Source organism: Petromyzon marinus, chromosome 46 (assembly GCF_048934315.1).
Source record: "Petromyzon marinus isolate PM22_M1 ecotype Great Lakes invasive population chromosome 46, UKy_Petmar_22M1.pri1.0, whole genome shotgun sequence".
In the NCBI taxonomy this organism is placed as follows: Eukaryota; Metazoa; Chordata; class Hyperoartia; order Petromyzontiformes; family Petromyzontidae; genus Petromyzon; species Petromyzon marinus.
This window is the reverse complement of record NC_133712.1, coordinates 8,497,774-8,516,802: the sequence shown is the minus strand read 5'-3', so window position 1 is coordinate 8,516,802 and position 19,029 is coordinate 8,497,774. Positions and strand designations below refer to the sequence as shown.

Below are 19,029 nucleotides of genomic sequence, written 5' to 3'. Positions count from 1 at the left end.
GTGCGTGTGAATGAGTGTGAGTGCGTGTGAGTGAGTGCGTGTGTGTGAGTGTGCGCGTGTGAGTAAGTGTGCGCGTGTGAGTGAGTGTATGCTTGTGTGTGCGTGTGAGTGAGCGTGTGTGTGTGCGTGCGTGCATGAATGAGTGTGTGCGTGTGAGTGAGTGTATATGCGTGTGAGTGAGTGTATATGCGTGTGAGTGAGTGTGTGTGCGTGCGTGCATGCATGAGTGAGTGTGTGTGCGTGTGACTGTGTTTGCGTGCGTGCGTGAGTGTCTGTTTTTAACTGTTTTTAACATTTGATCTACATAACGACACCTTGCCGATATTAACTATGTTACCCTATTTGTATTTTTTATTTTTAAATTATATCTTAAAGCTATTTTATATTCGATATGTATTTAATTTTATATACTTCAGCCCCTTGGTGTTAGACTTTTAACCCTTATTATAGTACGACTTGTTTAAAACTTATTTAAGATTTTAGATTCCTATATGTTGAATGTATGCACCATCCTGCCAAAGTAAATTCCGTGTCGGTGTGAACTTACATGGCGAATAAAACCCTTTCTGATTCTGATTCTGATATGCGTGCGTGTGAGTGTGTGTGATTGTGTGTGTGTGGGGAGCGATAGTGTAGCGCGGTTAGCGCGCTGCGCTATGAACCTGGCGACCCGGGTTCGATTCCCGCTCACGGCCAACACCAGTGACGATTATCTGAACCGGTCCTGGGCCTCCCCTAGATCGACTCAGCCTCAAATGAGTACCTGGTGCGGTGTGTAAACATTGCCACTAGGGAGACAAAGGCGGTCGGGCGTGGTGCTGGCCACCCACCCCTCGTGTACCGTTCCGGCCTTCATAGGTGCTCGCTAACAGCACTTGCCCCTGCAGTCTGTTCAGGTTATACGGGGGATCTTTGTCTTTTATCTTTGTGTTGACGAGTGTTGTTTGTGTGTGTGCGCGTGTGAGCGTTTGTGGCTGGGTATGTGTGTGGCGCTGGTCTCACTGACCCGCCCGAGATGCCCTGTGCCGGCCTCCGTAGATGCTCGCTAACAGCCAACAGCACTTGCCCCAACAGTGTATACGAGCTACACGCGGGACCTTTGTCTTTGTCAGTGTAAATCACCATCGCGTTTTCTTCCGACAGCGATGTCCAGCTACCTGTACATCGTGAAGACGGAGCTGCCCACTGTGATCCGCACGCTACTCGACACCGATAAGAGGTACCCAGTCTGTGTGTCTGTGTGTGTGTGCGCATAGATGTGTGTGTTTGTGCACGGATATGTGTGTATGTGGTGCATCGGCCAGTCATCAGTCGACCCATGGCACCTGGGTCTGTCCCGTGACCTCCTGCCAGCAGGCGTTCGACACTTCACGTGGCCTTAACGTGCACATAGCCTGGCACAAACGTCGTGGTGACAACACCGCCACTTAGTGGTGAATGGCGGTTGTTGTTTTGCATAGTGGGGAGCGGTGGTGTAGCGGTTAGCGCGCTGTGCTAAACCGGTCCTGGACCTCTCTGAGGTCGACTCAGCATCAAATTAGTACCCGGTGCGATATGTAAACTTCGCCCATGGGGAGACAAAGGCGGCCGGGCGTGGTGTTGGCCACGCACCCCCTCGTGTGCCGTGCCAGCCTTGATCGGTGCTGCTCGCTAACATCACTTGCCCCAACAGTCTGTTATAGGCTACACGGGGGCTGTTTGTCTTTGAATATATATACATAATGTGCACATATACACATCAGTGGTAGGGCTCGTTCTCAAGATTATTCTTCATCGGGGCAGTGCTGTCAACGTTTGAAAATCTAGCACAGGGATCCGAGTCCAAGCTATTCCGAGCGCTGCCACCGCTGTAAGCGCGCCGTCACCCAACCACCCCGTGGCCCCGCGGGGGACGGAACGTCTCGGTGAAGTCCGTGCGATCCGCCAATCCCGGCAGCAGCCGGGACGGGGCCCCGCGTGGTCACGCGTTTCTACGCCCGGTGACCTCTCGCCCGCGTGTGGGCATTGACCCCTTCGCCCCCCCCCCCCCCCCCGCACGTGACTGAAGGACGTGTGATTGCGTCGCGGCCCCCTCTCCAACCCGGTTGGGCGCGGCGCAGTTCCGTGTAATCCATACGAAGCGTCTCCGCGTGATATTTCCCGCCCCCCCCCCCTTCCCACCAACCAACCAATCAAGGCCTCGCTCGGCTGGCTGGGAATCTGTTACCGAACGAAAACCAGACATCGATCCCCATTGTAGTGAGTAACGCGAGAGAGACAGCGGAGAACGTAGGGGCGAGCACATTCTGTTTGTGTCCCCCGCCTGTTGTTCGAATGATCGTCGTGTGGCGGTGGCTTGTGGGGGTCAGAGCGCTGATGTCCTGAGTTAGATTCCAAGCATAGCCAACTGGAGAGTTCGTGGTCTCAGCCTGGTTTCCATTGCCAGCAAAGGCTCCCACCCCCTCTGTATAGCCCAAACACACTCTGGGGGGCTGTTAGTGGGCAGCACTTATGAATGCCAACACGGAACACGAGGGAGTGGGTGGCCAACACCACGCCCGGCCGCATTTGTCTTCCCTGTGCTAATGATCACACACCGCACCAGGTACTTGAGGCTGAGTCGACCTAGGAGAGAGACAGGGCCAGTTCAGATAATTGTCACCGGTGTTGGCCGTGAGTGACAATCAAATTCGGGTGGCTGGGTTCATAAAGCACCGCGCCCACCGCTATGCAACCGCCGTTGGCTGCACGCACACGCACACGCAACGCATGAGAGTAATGACGAACATCACTCTCGCAGGACCCGCAGGAAATCGCAGCTTAAAGAGGCCATTTGCGGGGATCTCGGAAGCAGTTTGGAGACATCTCATTCCACGGGGCGTTTTATTATCACGTGGCTTGATGGGAGGGCTGTGCGGCAGTTCACTTCATCTCAGGGAAAAATCTGCTTCACGATTTGTAAATTGTTCAACGAGAGCGATGTGCCAAAAATGCAAATAGATTTTAGATGATATTTATTTGAGCTGGATGGGGCCCACGAATCCGTTAGTCTCTATTTCACGAGCATCCTGCGACGGTGCAGATGTTACTGCTGCACGGTACGCATCTCGCTTACAATCACGGTTACGTAGCTCGCGACACAAACAGCGAGTGTTGGTGCGCGCTGTTACATGCTTACAGGAATGTGAAACCGGTCAAAAACGTGAAAAGACAAAAAAGTATTCGTAAAAATGTTTTTGCGTACAAAAGTAAAGTAAGGAAACAATATGATCTTGATTTGAAGCTTTCGTGACGGCAGGAATCCTTACTCTTTGGTTCTTTCGGAAAAGTCACGGAGGTGGGAAAGCCATTCGATACCTACGTGACTTTACTGAAAGAAGCAAAGAGTATGAAACAATATAATTTAACAAAGCAAACAGATTTAAAGCTTTCGTGACTGCAGTAATTCATATTCTTAGTTTTTTCGGTAAAGTCACAATTTATTGTTTTATATATATTTTATTATTTTGTTGTTTCCCTTCAACGTGACTTTACCGAAAAAACTAAGAATATAAAGCAAACAGAATCAGTAACCAGGAGCTTTCGTTAGGATCCACACAGACTCGGGCTCACACTTCTCTGCCGATTATTATTTGAGGGCAGGGTGAAATGGGTGAGGACAAATGAAAGTTAGCCCAGGATATCTCCACTCAGAACATTTTCACTCAGGACATCTCCATTCAGGACATCTCCACTCAGGACATCTTCATTCAGGACATCTCCACTCAGAACATCTACACTCAGAACATCTCCAATCAGAACATCTCCACTCAGGACATCTACACTCAGGATATCTCTACTCAGGACATCTCCACTCAGACATCTCCACTGAGGACATCTCCACTCAGAACATTTACACTCAGAACATCTCCACTCAGAACATCTCCAGTCAGAACATTTACACTCAGGACATCTCCACTCAGAACATCTCCACTGAGGACATCTCCACTCAAACATCTCCAATCAGGACATCTCCACTCAGAACATCTCCACTCAGAACATCTCCACTGAGAACATCTCCAATCAGGACATCTCCACTCAGAACATCTCCACTCAGAACATTTACACTCAGAACATCTCCACTCAGAACATCTCCACTCAGAACATCTCCACTGAGAACATCTCCAATCAGGACATTTACACTCAGAACATCTCCACTCAGAACATCTCCACTCAGAACATCTCCACTGAGGACATCTCCACTCAGAACATCTGCACTCAGGACATCTTCACTCAGGACATCTCCACTCAGGACATCTTCACTCAGGACATCTCTACTCAGGACATCTCCACTCAGGACATCTCCACTCAGAACATCTCCACTCAGAACATTTACACTCAGAACATCTCCACTCAGAACATCTCCACTCAGAACATTTACACTCAGAAAATCTCCACTCAGAACATCTCCACTCAGGACATCTCCACTCAGGACATCTTCACTCAGGACATCTCCACTCAGGGCATCTCCACTCAGGACATCTCCACTCAGAAAATCTCCACTCAGACATCTCCACTCAGGGCATCTCCACTCAGGACATCTCCACTCAGGACATCTCCACTCAGAACATCTCCACTCAGAACATCTCCACTCAGACATCTCCACTCAGAACATTTACACTCAGGACATCTCTATTCAGAACATCTCCACTCAGACATCTCCACTCAGAACATCTCCACTCAGGACATCTTCACTCAGGGCATCTCCACTCAGAAACAATAAGTAACTTTAGACAAGTTAGATTTTGGCAGAGGCAGATTTATCACTTGGCTCGGTGGCTTTTCACTTACTTACGATTTCGGCAGCAATTAAAATATTGACTAATTGGGGCAGTGTTTTATTATTAACTTGCACGTTATCACTTGCGCGTTAACATTACGCACTCGGGAAGAAGTCCTTCGCCAAAATGCGGGTGAGGCAAAGCTGCTCGTGATACGAGCGCCAGGGAGGTTAACGCGCCCGCCTCGCGTCGTGGTGGTGGTGGTCACATTCGCATCGTGTCTAGCGCGGATCCATCGTTATTATGATTGTAATATGTAAAAAAAAACATTCCCATTCACCGATCGCGCGTGCCCCAAAAGCTCGCAGCTGCGAAACCAATCGAGCGCTGCTAACGACGCGCCCAAAAAAAACCCGAGCAGCGACGGAACAACAACAAAAAAGAACTGTTTGCAAAAAGTCGCACACTCAAACGACGTTCTTTTCTCAGCAGGCTCTTGCCAATGGGGGGCGATGAATGCTGGGCGATGGGATTTAGTTTTTGATGGCCCGGGGGGGGTGGGGTTTGGGAGGAGAGAGGCCGATGCACAAGGCCGTGTGATCTGGGCACAAACTGAAATCTCAAACAATCGGAGGGCTGGACGAGAGCCCAGCCCAGATCTAAGCCACAACAGCGAGAGCCTTCGCTCAATGTGACGTACATTCGCAAAGCATAATGACTTAACGAGCACTTCCCAAGCGTCTTCTGCGAGTTTGTGCGTGCGTGCGTGTTCTAGCGAGCGAGGCGCGGGAGGTTGGGGGAGGGCTGCGTGGGTCGCCCGTTGGTAGACAAAGAGCCGCTCTGTTGCGCTGTTGCGAGCCGAACGCGTACGTTCGTGCGTGTGTAAGTACGTAACCTGCGTGCTTTATTTCCACGTCGTATGTCGTTTTTGCATCCGGCCCTCTCTGGGTAAGTACATCAATGAATAATTTGTTTCCTCCTGGAAACTTGTTGTCGCGATGATGAGGCCGTACAGCGCCGTGAATGAAATGCGGAGTTCTAGTTTCCGAAATGAACTGGTCCTGAACTTGATGAAGGCGGGCAATGAGTGTGTACTACCTGCAATTAACAAAAGGTTTCAGAAACGCGGTCGTGAAGACTTTATTTGTTAAAGCTGCACAGTCCGCAGAGAAGCGTGGATAAATGCTCGCTTGCCCATGGGAGACTGAAGGAGGAGCCGGGTGGATTAGAGAGCGTGCACAGGTGTAGTAGTGACGGTTACAGGTGTTGGGGAAAAGTGAGCGGGCTCAAGGCAGTACCCCTGACGACGAGAAGGGGCAATGGCCGGCAGTCAAGACCAGTGACGGAGTTGCGGGTTCGGAGCGGAGCGGAGCACACCCGGGGAGGGGGGAGCGTTGCCTCGGGGAGATGGAGCGATGAAACCATCTCGTATGCGCCGGTGGACGGCTGCATCACAGGGCCACGGGGGATGGCGATGACCTGGGGGAGGCCTTCGCGCGGCGGTTAATTGACCTTGGCTGATGATGATGATGCCGAAGATGAACTTGTTGACAAGGTGATTACAGAGCGCGTAAAATTGAACGGTGAGGGAACAGCAAATCGCAGCACGGCCACGGCACGCACTCCTGCGGTGGACATTTGACGCGCCGAGCCGGTCGTCGGCGGCAAGAGTGTAAGGTTTGCGAGTTTACCGACTTGCACCACAGTTGGCATTGCGCGTGCAATCCTCCGCACGTGGGTTGAATCAGTGGCTTTTCACCCCCACAGTGCCACGTGATCTCGGACGCACGTTTCACACGCTCCGTAATAACCATCGATAGTTTAATCACGCAGCAGCGTTCGTGCTTGGGCCGAGTACGTCGACCCAATTAGAGCTGTACGTATGTTGAACTTCTTTCACACCGTACGTAGCCAGACGTGCTCATCGCTCGTGAAATACCACGCACGGTGTGGGACGTGCTCAGACGGACTGTCCGTCATCCACGCAGCGATGGTGGCAATGGATGGTGCGTTAAGTTTCATGTGTGTGTCAAACTATTCATTACCCACATTTTATAAACTTAATAGGTAATTACCTTCACACCGCGACTGCCGTAAGTATCGGGAATATTTTTTAAAATGCTGGTGGTGAGCTTTGCCTAATTTGTGCAAACCGCCCACGTTTGGGTATTTTTTTTTATATATTCCATTCTTTTTGCCCACCAGAACCGCATTGAATCGCAAGACTTCCTTCTCAGGAGGGTCCTGCATTCGGACGCTGAGCACAATTTTTTCAAATATTTTTATTGCATCGTGTGGGATGGCACCGGTGAACCCCGACACACACACACACAGGGTTGTCACCGCTAGCTGCGTGTGGGCGCGCTGGTGCGGCGATTAGCACCAGTGACGATTGTTTGAATATACCCTGGGCCTCCCCTAGGTCGACTCGGTCTCAAATGAGTACCTGGTGCGGTGTGTAAACATCTCCACTACGGAGACAAAGGCTGCCTGGTGTGGTGCTGGTCACCCACCCCCCTCGTGTGCCGTGCCGGCCTTCATAGGTGCTCGCTAACAGCACTTGCCCCTACAGTCTATTAAGGCTCTACGGGGGATCTTTTTGTCTTTGTTCCGCAGTGCGTGGTACCTGAACGGCGACTACCTGGTCGTCATTGTGACGATAGCAGTCATTCTGCCGCTGGCTCTCATGAAGAATATCGGTGAGTGATCCACCCCTCCCTCTGGCTGTCCGTAGGCGTGTGGTGGGATACGGTTAAAGCCTTCAGATTCGTGGGGAATACCTTCCTGGAGAATATTAAATCCGCGAATATTAATGCTCAAAGTTTGAGGAAAATAGGTTTCGGGGGGCATAAACATGAATTACGTTAAAACTAAAACGTATTAACTGTACGTACCCAGCGGGAAGGTGCCCAGGCGGCGAGCCGGCACAAACAATTACCCAAGCTCTGCAGTCCTCTATATATGAAGGTGTTCATTGTCTACACATCAACGTGTGGGAGGAAACCGTAGCACCCGCAGAAAACCCAACCGTGCGAGGGGAGCGACGATCGATAATCTACAGCGACCTGCCTGATCCCGGTCAACCAATCGTACGCGCATAAACACGAATCGATTAATCATCATTTCCCAGGGTACTCCTTGTAGAGCGACACATCAGAAGGGGGTACAGACGTTCGTCGGCAACGCCGCCGCGCATCAGCGCTGGCGATGGAACCGCGGGGCTAGCGGTGAATCGTAGCACGGTGCAGCGAGCGTGCCGGTGTGCCGTCATCACTGCCCCCTACACATGACGCGCAGAGACAAGGCGAACCACGCACGCACGCACCAATTACACCAAATTTTTGGTTGCAACACAACGGTTTATTGTAAATAGGGACACACGTGGTTTAACCTCCCTCCGCGGGTGCGGTTTAACCAGAACGGGTTGGCGTCATCCGGCGCCCGCTGGATTTGCCGTCGTCCGGGGGGGGGGTGGGGTGGGGGGGGGTGCTCGTCTCGTCGCCAACAATTCCTTACCGCCAGCGGTGTTTACGTGTCAGCTTAAGGGGTGTTTTTGTTGTTCTCGATGTATCTTGTCTGTTCAGTAGAGGCCGACTGGCTAGTTTTTCCAGACGGTGACAGACTGACACACCAGTATCTGACCGGGCCCTCAGATAACAATCCGATAATGACAGATTGACTGACTCATCTCTGATTAGGTTGTTTGTAATGGTAGATCGCTCGTTGGTGGGATCTGAAAACAATATTAGACTAACTACACTCAACTCCTCAGCAACATGTGACCCCCCCCCCCCCTCACTGTTAACAAGCACCACAAAGCACTGGGGTACACAATAATAATAATAACAACACAAACATTCATTTGCACGTAATATGAATACTAATGATACAGGTTTTTTTGGGTTAGATTGTGTATATATATAAACGTGTCGTTAAACCTGCCACCACCCGACGCAGCCACTTAGTAAGGTTGGTCACGTAAAACAAAACGTGGTCAGTTCGTTACTAGTACAGCACCCCGGCCACAACATTTTGCGGGTTTACCGACACGTATTTACGCAATCTAAACCAAAAAAATCCTGCGTTGTGGATGATATTGGTCGCGAAAGCCTACGTGTTAAACTGAATATGAACCAGATCACCGCAAGTATGCAGCCAAGATCGAGGGTCACGCAGAAGGGACACCATTGGCAGGTCTTAAAGAGCGTGAAGGGGGCATGGATTAAATTAAAATACACAAGCGTAGCCAGGCCTGAGCACAGAGCCCAGTACACACGGAGCACGCATTACGCACAGTACCGTGGTACGCATGGTACCGTGGTACGCATGGCACCGTGGTACGCACAGTACCGTGGTACGCATGGTACCGTGGTACACACAGTACGCATGATACACGCAGTAAGCATGATACACACAGTAAGCATGATACACACAGTGCACACAGTACGCACAGTACCATGATACGCACGGTACGCACGGTCCCACAGTACGCACGGTGCACAATCACGTGCCGTGGCACGCGCTGCATTCGACATGCGGGTCGTGCGGATGTCAGGAACGCTGCCGCGGAGGGAGAAAGAAAGGTGCCGTTTATATTTGTTTCGTTGGCTTGGTCAAAGTGCACGCGAGGTTTGGCCAAAACAAACACCAGCGGCCACGTGGGGGGATGAGGAGGCGGTGGTGGCGCTTGCCCCGCAGTGCCCCACGCTGGGCCGAGAGATGCTCGCTTGTGGGACACCAAACAGCTGCCTCCGTCCCGAAATGTTGTTATTTACAACAGCGCTGGCCACTTCATTTCTTTTGGCTTTCGTGGTTTTTTTTATTTGTTCCATTTTTTACACTTCTCCGTCACGACTGACGATAGATGTGCATTCGAATCACGCGGTGTTTCCTCATCGTCCCTCGCCCGGTATTTGCAGGTCTGGTTTTATTCCGTTCAGAATGAGCTCTTTGCTCAACTGAATACCAATGCTAATGAAAATGTCGTTTGCATGAGCGCGTGGATTTAATTATACGCATTACAACATCCGTTTGTCTTCGTATTTGTTTATGGGGCATATTTGGCATTAGTCCTTTTTTTTTGCTCTGTTTTGGATCTTCCAAGTTTTGGGAAACCCTGCGATCAATTTGCACAATTAACGATGAACTCGGCACACTCGCCAACAACGCTGTGGCCTTAAAAGAAACTCAACGAGTATATAGTCTTGATTTGAAGCTTTCGTGACTGCAGGAATCCATACTCTTTGGTTCTTTCGGACAAAGTCACGTAGGTAGAAAAATAATAGATATTGACGTTTCGATCGCAACACAAGCAATCGTCATCAGGTGGGACAACCACAGCAAGAAACACCTGCTGAAGTAGGCGAGAGATCTGCCATGGCACGAGGTTATAGAGGCCTCAGCAGCCAATCTCTCCATCGCTGCTGCGGGGTCCACTTTCTGCCCCGCCTCCCCCCCCCCTTCTCTCTGCCCCCCTACTGCCGAGGCCTACTATATAACCTCGTGCCACGGCAGATCTCTCGTCTACTTCGGCAGTTTTTACTTGCTGTGGTTGTCCCACCTGGCGACGATTGCTTGTGTTGCGATCGATACGCCGTGATCTATTATTTTTCCACCTACGTGACTTTACGGAAAGGACCAAAGAGTTTGAGTATATAGTCAGCGACGTTTCGGGCAATGTAGCATGAAGAAGGGCCCAATGTCTGAAATGTCGGCGATTATATTTCCTAGGCCACAGCGTTGTTGACGAGTGTGTTGAGTTCCTACGATCAGTTTGACCGGCTTTCAATAGTTAGGGTGAGTCCCGGATGGCAACAGAACTTTAGCCTACAGATTGCCGTAACATCAAAATTATCGTCACTCGGGTTACGGTGCCACCCTTCCTCAACTCCCCTCGTTACAAACGGACACAGACGGAGCCGATGCCTAAACAGTTGTCATCCTCGGTTTCCAACCTTCCGTTTGCAAAGTGTTTACAAAGATCACCATCGTTGTCATCATCATCGTCGTCGTGAATACCAGCGGCGTACCGTCCTTCGGTGCATTGGATTGAATTTGTAACGAATTAAAAGGAAATTAGTAAAGACTTGAGATCGGGATCGTTTTAAGGAGCGCTGCAGTGGGCTCTCCCTTTAAGGACAGACGGACGGAGCTGACGCGCACGCATGCAAGCTTTCAACCTCAGTTGTAATTCGTTATAAATGACTGACGGACTGACTCAGCAGTCGCACCAATCGTGTTTCCCGTAATGTAGGTGGGAGCGATGATGATGATGGTGATCACCCACGGGTCGATTCTCTCCTTCGTAGAAATACGCACCCACGGTAATGAGGGGGGTGCAGAGAGGGTCACGTGTGTGTGTGTGGTTTCAGGAAAGGGCAGTCCTGCACAGATGCCATATATTCTGTCCGTCTGCTACAGCAGAGGTGTAGCGAATTCCAACAAGACCTACATCTCTGCTTTATTGACCTGGTCAAGGCCTATGATACCGTCAGTAGGCCTGGGCTCTGGGTTGTTCTTCGTGCTTTCGTAGTGACTGACCCTCTGCTCACGATCATTAAGGACCTTCATGATGGTGAGAGGGCCCGGGTAAAACTACGTAGCCGAGAGTCGGAGCCATTCCCTGTACACCTTGGGGTGCGACAGGGATGTCGTCTGGCTCCCACATTATTTAACATATTTTGACCACGTAGTTCATGAATCCTTCAATAGCTGTACCAGAGGAGGCTGAGCGATGCCCGGATGCGGTCAAGGGATGGCTCCCTATTGCTCAACCATGTTATGTATGCCGATGATATGGTAATTTCTGCTCATTCAGAGGAGGAGTTGGAGGCGCTGCTGCTGAAACTGGAGCGTGCCACTAAGAGATGGGGCCTTACCATCAGCCCCACCAAAACTAAGCACCTGCCTGGGTATTTTGTGCCATCGGATACTCCACCCCCACAACTCCCAATTAGTGATGGGGCAGTTGTGGAGAGAGTGGAGAGTTTCCCATACCTGGGCAGTGTGCTCATGACCCGCTCCGGTTTAACACCAGAGGTCTCACACCGAATCAGTCGAGCGGCATTATCTTTTCATCGGTTGCGTAACGCTGTGTGGAAGCTACCGGGTCTGTAGCTCCACACAAAGCTTCAGGTCTTCTCGGCCACGGTCATTCCCTCCCTTCTTTACGCTTGCAAAACGTGGACCCCCCTAATGGAACATCTTCGCCAGTTAGAAACATTTAGGCTGGCCTGCCTATGATCCATCCTGGGTTTAACCAGGCTGGATTGTGTGAGGAGCTCTCAAATCCTTGAAAGATCTGGACAAAGTCCCATCGGTGAGCTCCGCTGGCAGGCAAAGCTGCATTGGCTGGGTCATTTAGCCCGCATGCCCAGCCACCGCATGCCTAAACAGCTTTTGTTCGACCGGATGAGGGAGCTAAACGGGCACGGCACGGGCTAGAGAAGAGATGGAGTTATGTGGTACAGGAGGATGTGGAGCTGAGTGGACTTGCCGATGACTGGTACCAGCGGTGTCAAGATCGGCCTCTGTGGAGGAGGTTCGTTAAGGACGCTACTGGGCTGTTGGAAGCAGTCGCCCTCCAACAACAACGGAGGGCGGAGGAGTGATGCTCACAACAACGAGCAGAGCGCCGGGTGGCTAAAGCACAGCAAGTTGGCACACTAGGGGGCACAGGTGGTGCATCAGCCAGTCGTCTCAGTCAGTCGACCTGTGGCATCTAGGTCTGCCCCGTGGCATCTAGGTCTGCCCCGTGACCTCCTGCCAGCGGGCGTTCGACACTTCACATGGCCTCAAGGTGCACATAGCCTGGCAACAATCGTCGTGGTGACGTCACCGCCACTTAGTCGCAAATGGCAGTTGTTGTTGTTGTGGGGGTCACTGTGTGTGTGGGGGTCAGCGGTTAGCGCGCTGCGCTACGAACGGCCAACACCAGTGACGATTATCTGATCTGGTCATGGGCCTCCCCTAGGTCGACTTAGCCTCGAATGAGTACCTGGTGTGGTGTGTGAACATCGCCACTGGGGAGACAAAGACGGCCAGGGTGTGGTGCTAGCCACCCACCCCCTCGTGTGCCGTGCTGGCCTTCATAGGTGCTTGCTAACAGCACTTTCCCCAACAGTCTGTTAAGTGTATATGGGCGATCTTTGTCTATGTGTGCGCCATTCCTGCCAATCCGAACTCGGCATCCGAATGTCTTGAAATCATGTGAAATATCGAGACACGCTGACGAATCGCCACATTCCCCAGAATATTTTAGTTGTTTTTTTTTTTAACAGCCACAATATCTCTTCCATCGGAGATCGTCATCGTTTCACTGTCCTCCTTGCTCATCGAAGCGTTCCGGTTGTTGATGCGGAACCCGCACAGAAAGTATTTAAATAATTTTCGCGTCAGCGTTTTGTTCTCAAATCAACGCCGAACATTGCAATCAGAAGCAGTGTGTTGTGTCTTCCAATCTTAATTATATAAAGCAATGGGACGGGGGGGGGGGTTACGGTGACCCGAGTTCGATTCAACAGGCGCGGCGAACATGGGTGACCAAGCGACACCTCGTAGAAACCCATTGAATCGCGTGAATGGTTGCGTGTCATGCGAATACCTAGGGCAAGACGGGGGAGTGTTTCGATACAGAGGTGTTCAATTGCACGAGTTGAGGGCAGAGCACGAATCTGGTTTCGACCACCTGCGATTAAACCGGGTCGTCGAGTGGCAGGCTGGTTGGGAAAGCGGGTCGCCCTCCTCTGGTATGTGAACCAAAGGTAACTTTGAAGGGTTCTCAGAGGTAGCTCCGTGATGTCCACCTCCATGGGCCCTGCTCCAACCCGAAGGGGGTGGGGGTTGCACTCTCCAGCGAGAGCTCCGATGGGATTCTTTGTCACGTGACGCGGCGCCGATCGCAGAATCGAGAAATACCACGGAGGGAGGGAGGGGGGGGGGTAGGGAAATATTTATTTTAAATTTTGACTTAAAACTTTCGTGACTGCCGGAATTCACATGCTTGGTTCTTTCGGTAAAGTCTCGTAGAAAAATATAATGATATTTTTTTATTTTCTATTAATGTGACTTTACCGAAAGAACCATGATTATTTGTTTTGTTATATTTTACAGGGTCTCACAGGACAAGCCGTGCCACATGCGGGTTTCCATCAAATCATTGTTGTGCCTTCACGTTATGCAACTGTCCGTTGCTCCTCGTTGCGACTGACGACTAGGACGGATTTTTATTTTGTTTTGGTTTGGTGACAGAGTTTGAATGTCGTGTTTTCGTGCCATGCAGGCTACCTCGGATACACCAGTGGATTCTCGCTCATGTGCATGGTCTTCTTTCTCATCGTGGTGAGTGACACCCAGCCCTGCTGGGACGCGGTTGTGGGGAAAGTCTGTAGGCTGAGCAGGGGCAGCGGTGATGGGGCAGTTCTGCAAAGTAGGCAACATCTCGGGCAGAATTTCAAATTTGCCTTATGATAACAATAAATATTATCATTAAATATCTGTAGTTTTTGAAAATTTAGAGAAATACCGATGCTGCTGCTGGTGTAATGGTTTCTTCACACACAGTGGACTAATCTAAAGGTCATCGGTTTGCTCTCCCGGCGCAGCAGTTGAAACATTGGGGCATGTTTCTGAGATGTCCCTGCGGGCCTGCCTCTGTCCACCCAAGCGGTATCAATGAGGGACACCGCGAGCGGTCGATCGGGAGGTTGCGTGTGGTGGCCAGCGTTGGAAGAGTAGGCCAAGTACCGTCTTAGAGGGGCTGTCTGGAGTCTCTTGTTGAGCCTCTTCCGGCAGCAGTGTCGACGGCGAGCAATTACAGAGCTGCACGTCTGCCTCTCTGGCATGTGGCTTATTTTGTTGGACAAGCCGATGGTTGGGCACACACTCCCAAAACACTCCATCACCCCCATTCCAAGCGTGGATATAAAAATATAAAAAGTTAAAGATTTGTCCTGCGCACATCCGACACCACCACCGTGTTATTTTATGAACATCTATCCCAAAAAAATCCGTAAAGAATGTATACCCCTTCGTCCTATCGTCTCCACCATTGACTCACCCACCTACAAACTGGCCCGATTTATGTCTAAGACCTTACAACCATTCACTGGTAAGACCACCTCAGCTTTACTTAACTCAGCTCACTTGGTATCATTAATTAAGGACATCTCACTATCTCCAGGTGGTATGCTCGTTAGTTTCGATGTGGTTTCTTTTGTTTACAAAAGTTCCTGTGCCTGACACCATTGCAATCATTGAAGATTTGGTCCAACAAGGACTGAATGCTGATGTACCGGCCCTGGTGAGGCACTGCCTCACCAACACTTAATTCACCTGGAATGGAACATTCTACAAACAAGTTGAAGGCACCCCAATGGGTTCTCCCTTATCTCCAGTTGTAGCCAATATTTTCATGGAAAAATTCGAGACAGATGCCATCCAGGCATCCACTCTACGTCCGTCCTTGTGGAAGAGGTACATAGATGACACGTTTGTCATCTGGCCACATGGCTTACCAGCCCTGAACCAATTCCACAACCACATCAATTCCATACACCCAGCCATCAAATTCACCATGGACGTGGAAAAGGATGGCAAGTTACTATTCTTGGATGTTATAATCGAAAAGAAACCAGATGGCTCAATGGGACACTGTCTACAGGAAAGCCACCCATACGGATGCCTACCTAAACCTGACTCCCACTACCATCCATTCCAGAAGAATTCCCTCATCAAAACTTTACACCATAGAGCTCGTTGTATTTCCGACCATTACCACCTAGCCAGTGAACTGGAGCACATACACCAAGCCCTCAAGATGAATGGATATTCAGACTACACAATCCGTAAAGCTATCACCCCAACCGTTGGGAAAGAACCATCTGAGGACCCAATCAAAACCATCACCTTGCCATACATAGCAGGGGTCATCACCACAAAGATTTCCAAAATCATGAGCATACACAAGATCCAGGTTCGATTTAACACAGTACATAAAATTCGTGATCTGATCCCGTCTGTGAAGGATGTTGGGGTGCCTTCAACTTACCCCAGTGTCTACAAACTAAGCTGTGTCTGCAGCAGTAGTTACATTGGGGAAACTAAGCAACATGTTTCGGACCGTGTTCGTGAACATAAGGCAGATCTGAAACACGGTAGGACCAATAACTCGGCCGTGGCTGATCATTGTTTTAATGCGGTGGGCTCACACGAAATTGATTTCTTCAAGATGAAGGTACTTTGCAAACCCACTGGTTATGAACAAAGATTCGTTCATGAGGCCATCCATATTTATAGACACAGACACAATTTCAACCGCGAAGATGGGTACAAACTGAGCAATCATTGGACGGACGTTATTAACCAGTTTAAGTCATAACTGGCTGTGATGTTTCCACCCTACCTTCCAATGTTAGTTGTTATTTTGGGCTCTCTGATTTTACGTTAATAGCTTAAATTTCTCACATTAACACAGCCACCTCCGCGCCTTCCGTCGTGGACGTCGTCCTCCGATCTTACATTAACATGCTAATTTCTCACATTAACATCTTTATAACATCTCTAGCCCCGCCCACTTTGTTTATGGCCCTTGGGCTACATCCATTCTAAACCTTTAAAACAGTCTGCCTTATCAGCTTTACTCTTTTTTTGTCCTGTTGACGACCACTTGTGTTGCGATCGAAACGTCGTAGTTTTTTTTGTTATTTTCTTTCAACCTATCTACGTGACTTTACCGAAAGACCCAAAGAATATTATCTATCCCTTCCCGAGGAAGGTGGACTAATTGTTCCCGTCTGATTCACAGTCCTAATTGGTTTGGCAAACTGTACCCGAAGTAAAAAAAAAAAACAATCCCACTTGCATGGTTAAACTAACGACGAATTACCCACCCATGTTTCCTTCCAGCGCAACAAATACCTACGGTCCAAAAACATCGGAGCCCTCCCAGCGGCAATGACGCCGTCCGCTGGGGCTCATTAACGAAGAATTAAATGTCTGGACGAATACGTTCAACGGCCGGGTCACGGCGTGCCGCGGTCGCCCCTGACCCGTGTGCTTCAACGAGCGAAGTCAAGCGTGTGTCGCGTACTTAATTAAATAAACGCCCCTCTCGCCCCGTTATTTTCAAGAAGCGCCCGTCGTTGTGATTTAGCAACGAGGGTCGCGGGACAAGCAGAACGGACGCATTTAAATTGTGTACCAGTTTCAGCTTCCCTCTCCATTGATACATTGTCAGTGCGCTGAATCATCATCATCATCATCACCCTAACTGGTGTTCACAGTGGCATCGTCGTCACCACCATCGTCGTCGTCATCAAAACTGCAACAGCGTGACTAAAATAGAGATAACCCAAAGACATCGTCGCCATCCTACGATATTGATCTTGGTACAGATTTAATAAAAAAAATGTTTGTCCATCATTCCGAGAACCAAAAGTAACAGCAAGGATGAGGAATACGCCGCGAATCTTGGGGAAACGCGTCCCCCTTTCCAAAATTTCAACTTCTTTCTTCAGACGGCGTGATCTTCACCTGGAGAGCGGGCCGACAGGTTGCGCGTAGCTAACAGCTCTGCCACCTGCGAGTCGCAAAACATTCGATATTTCAGCGAGTAGCAGACAAGAGTGGGGATCGCACTCCATTCATCGTTGAGCACGGTTCGGAGTAAACGCTGTCCTGACCTTTTTTTTTTCTCTTATTACTACACGCGCAGGTGATTTACAAGAAGTTCCAGATCACCTGCCCGGAGGAGGAGGAAAATCTCAAGTCGTACCTCAACGAGACGACCCTTTGGAACGTCACTCAGGCGGTGCCGCTGACGACGCAGCCGCCGCCCGACGCTGGGAACGAGCAGTGTGTGGCGCATTACGTCACCATCAACGCCAAGGTGCGACCGTGGGGCACCGTGACAGAGCGGACACACGCGCGGAGCAGCGGTGGTTCCGCGCGCAGGTCTACACGAGTAGACCTGATGACGGGCGCTTGTGTTGCGCCCGAAACGTCGTGATTTTTTTTTTATTTTCTACCTACGTGACTTGACCGAAAGAAACAAAGAGTATGGATTCCTGCAGTCACGAAAGCTTCAAATCAAGAATGAGTAGACTCGTGGTTGTGCTTCGTCGTCGTCGTGATCATCGCTCGTAATTAATCATTGGGTTAGGCCACGCAACGATCTGGCCAAAATTGTGCCGTTGTACCAAATTGCTAAACTGGCTCTGTGAGAATTTGTTCTTCCGTTTATAATGTACGTATGTTGAACTTCTTCCACACCGTACGTAGCCAACCGTGCTAATCGGAGGTGCGGTGGAAGGACAACAAACTAAACCACCGTGATTGGCGTGCGTAGTTGAGTTGCGTGTGCACCGCGCGATTGCTTTGGCTCTGTAGGGTGGTGCGGAGTCTTCATCGTACCAAGTGAGCCAGAGACCCAAAATCAATTTGGGAGCTGTAATGTTTGCTGCCAAGAGCTACGTGGTTAAGCCCATCGTCTCCACAATTGTATTTTACAATTCTACCTCTTGTCAATCCACTGCTGGACGAAGGCCTCGCCATGCAGTGCGGGTCGTGGCGGCTGTTTGATTTGAGGCTCACTTGGATCAAAGCACTCGCCGGCCACCGCGTGTCGGGGAAAGCTGGGAGCATATACAGCCCCGGCAGCGTAGCACAATCATGGACCTGTCTGCGTTGCTGCCCGCTGCGTGGCCCGGCACGCAGCCTGCAGTGCCTGCGAATCGTAGGAAGTTGTATTTTTAAATCCCCATTGACTCGCGCGAGCGCACGCCGTTCATTGCCGCGCGTGTGTACCACGCGGCCTCAAGCCTCGGCGTTCATCGGCGAGCGCTGCGCATCGTGGCACCCCCGTCGAACGGCGGGCCCCAGGTGCCACGTTGAGTCACGTGGTTTTGGGCGCAAGCGGCCGGGGCGGTTTCTTGGCTTCCCATTGCAACAGGGGCGCGCCGGCCCGGCCCGGTGTGCTCGTCGCGCGGCCAAGTCTCTCTTACCAAGGGCGTCCCTCTCTTGAAGCGGCGGTGCTGCTCGCCGGCTGTTGGCGACGAAGCTACGGCGTTCGTCGCCGCGTGCCGCGGGTACCGGGCGGACGCCGTGGGTACCGCGTGCGTAGAGGCGCTGGTGGCGGTGGTCGCGAGGAGCCCGTTAGGTGTGTGGGGGGGTGGGGGGTGCGGCTACTGACCCTGCGTGCGGAGCTGTTGCCCCTCATTGCCCATCGGCAACTCGGACACGGCTGCCAAACGGCGGGCAAAGTGCACGTGGATCGAGAGAGGGGGAGAGCCGC

At 50.8% G+C, this 19,029-nt stretch overlaps 1 protein-coding gene across 3 annotated transcripts in view; it reads left to right on the top strand.

Annotated features, from left to right (window-relative positions):
* LOC116952283 (sodium-coupled neutral amino acid transporter 3-like) overlaps window positions 1-19,029 on the top strand; it is a 138,009-nt gene that overhangs the window by 107,901 nt on the left and 11,079 nt on the right. For all 3 annotated transcript variants that reach the window (XM_076074154.1, XM_076074155.1, XM_076074153.1), the window contains 4 exons: window positions 1,144-1,219; window positions 7,356-7,438; window positions 14,020-14,078; window positions 17,452-17,625. In XM_076074154.1, the coding sequence (XP_075930269.1) occupies window positions 1,144-1,219; window positions 7,356-7,438; window positions 14,020-14,078; window positions 17,452-17,625 (392 nt within the window). The remainder of the gene's footprint in view (window positions 1-1,143; window positions 1,220-7,355; window positions 7,439-14,019; window positions 14,079-17,451; window positions 17,626-19,029) is intronic.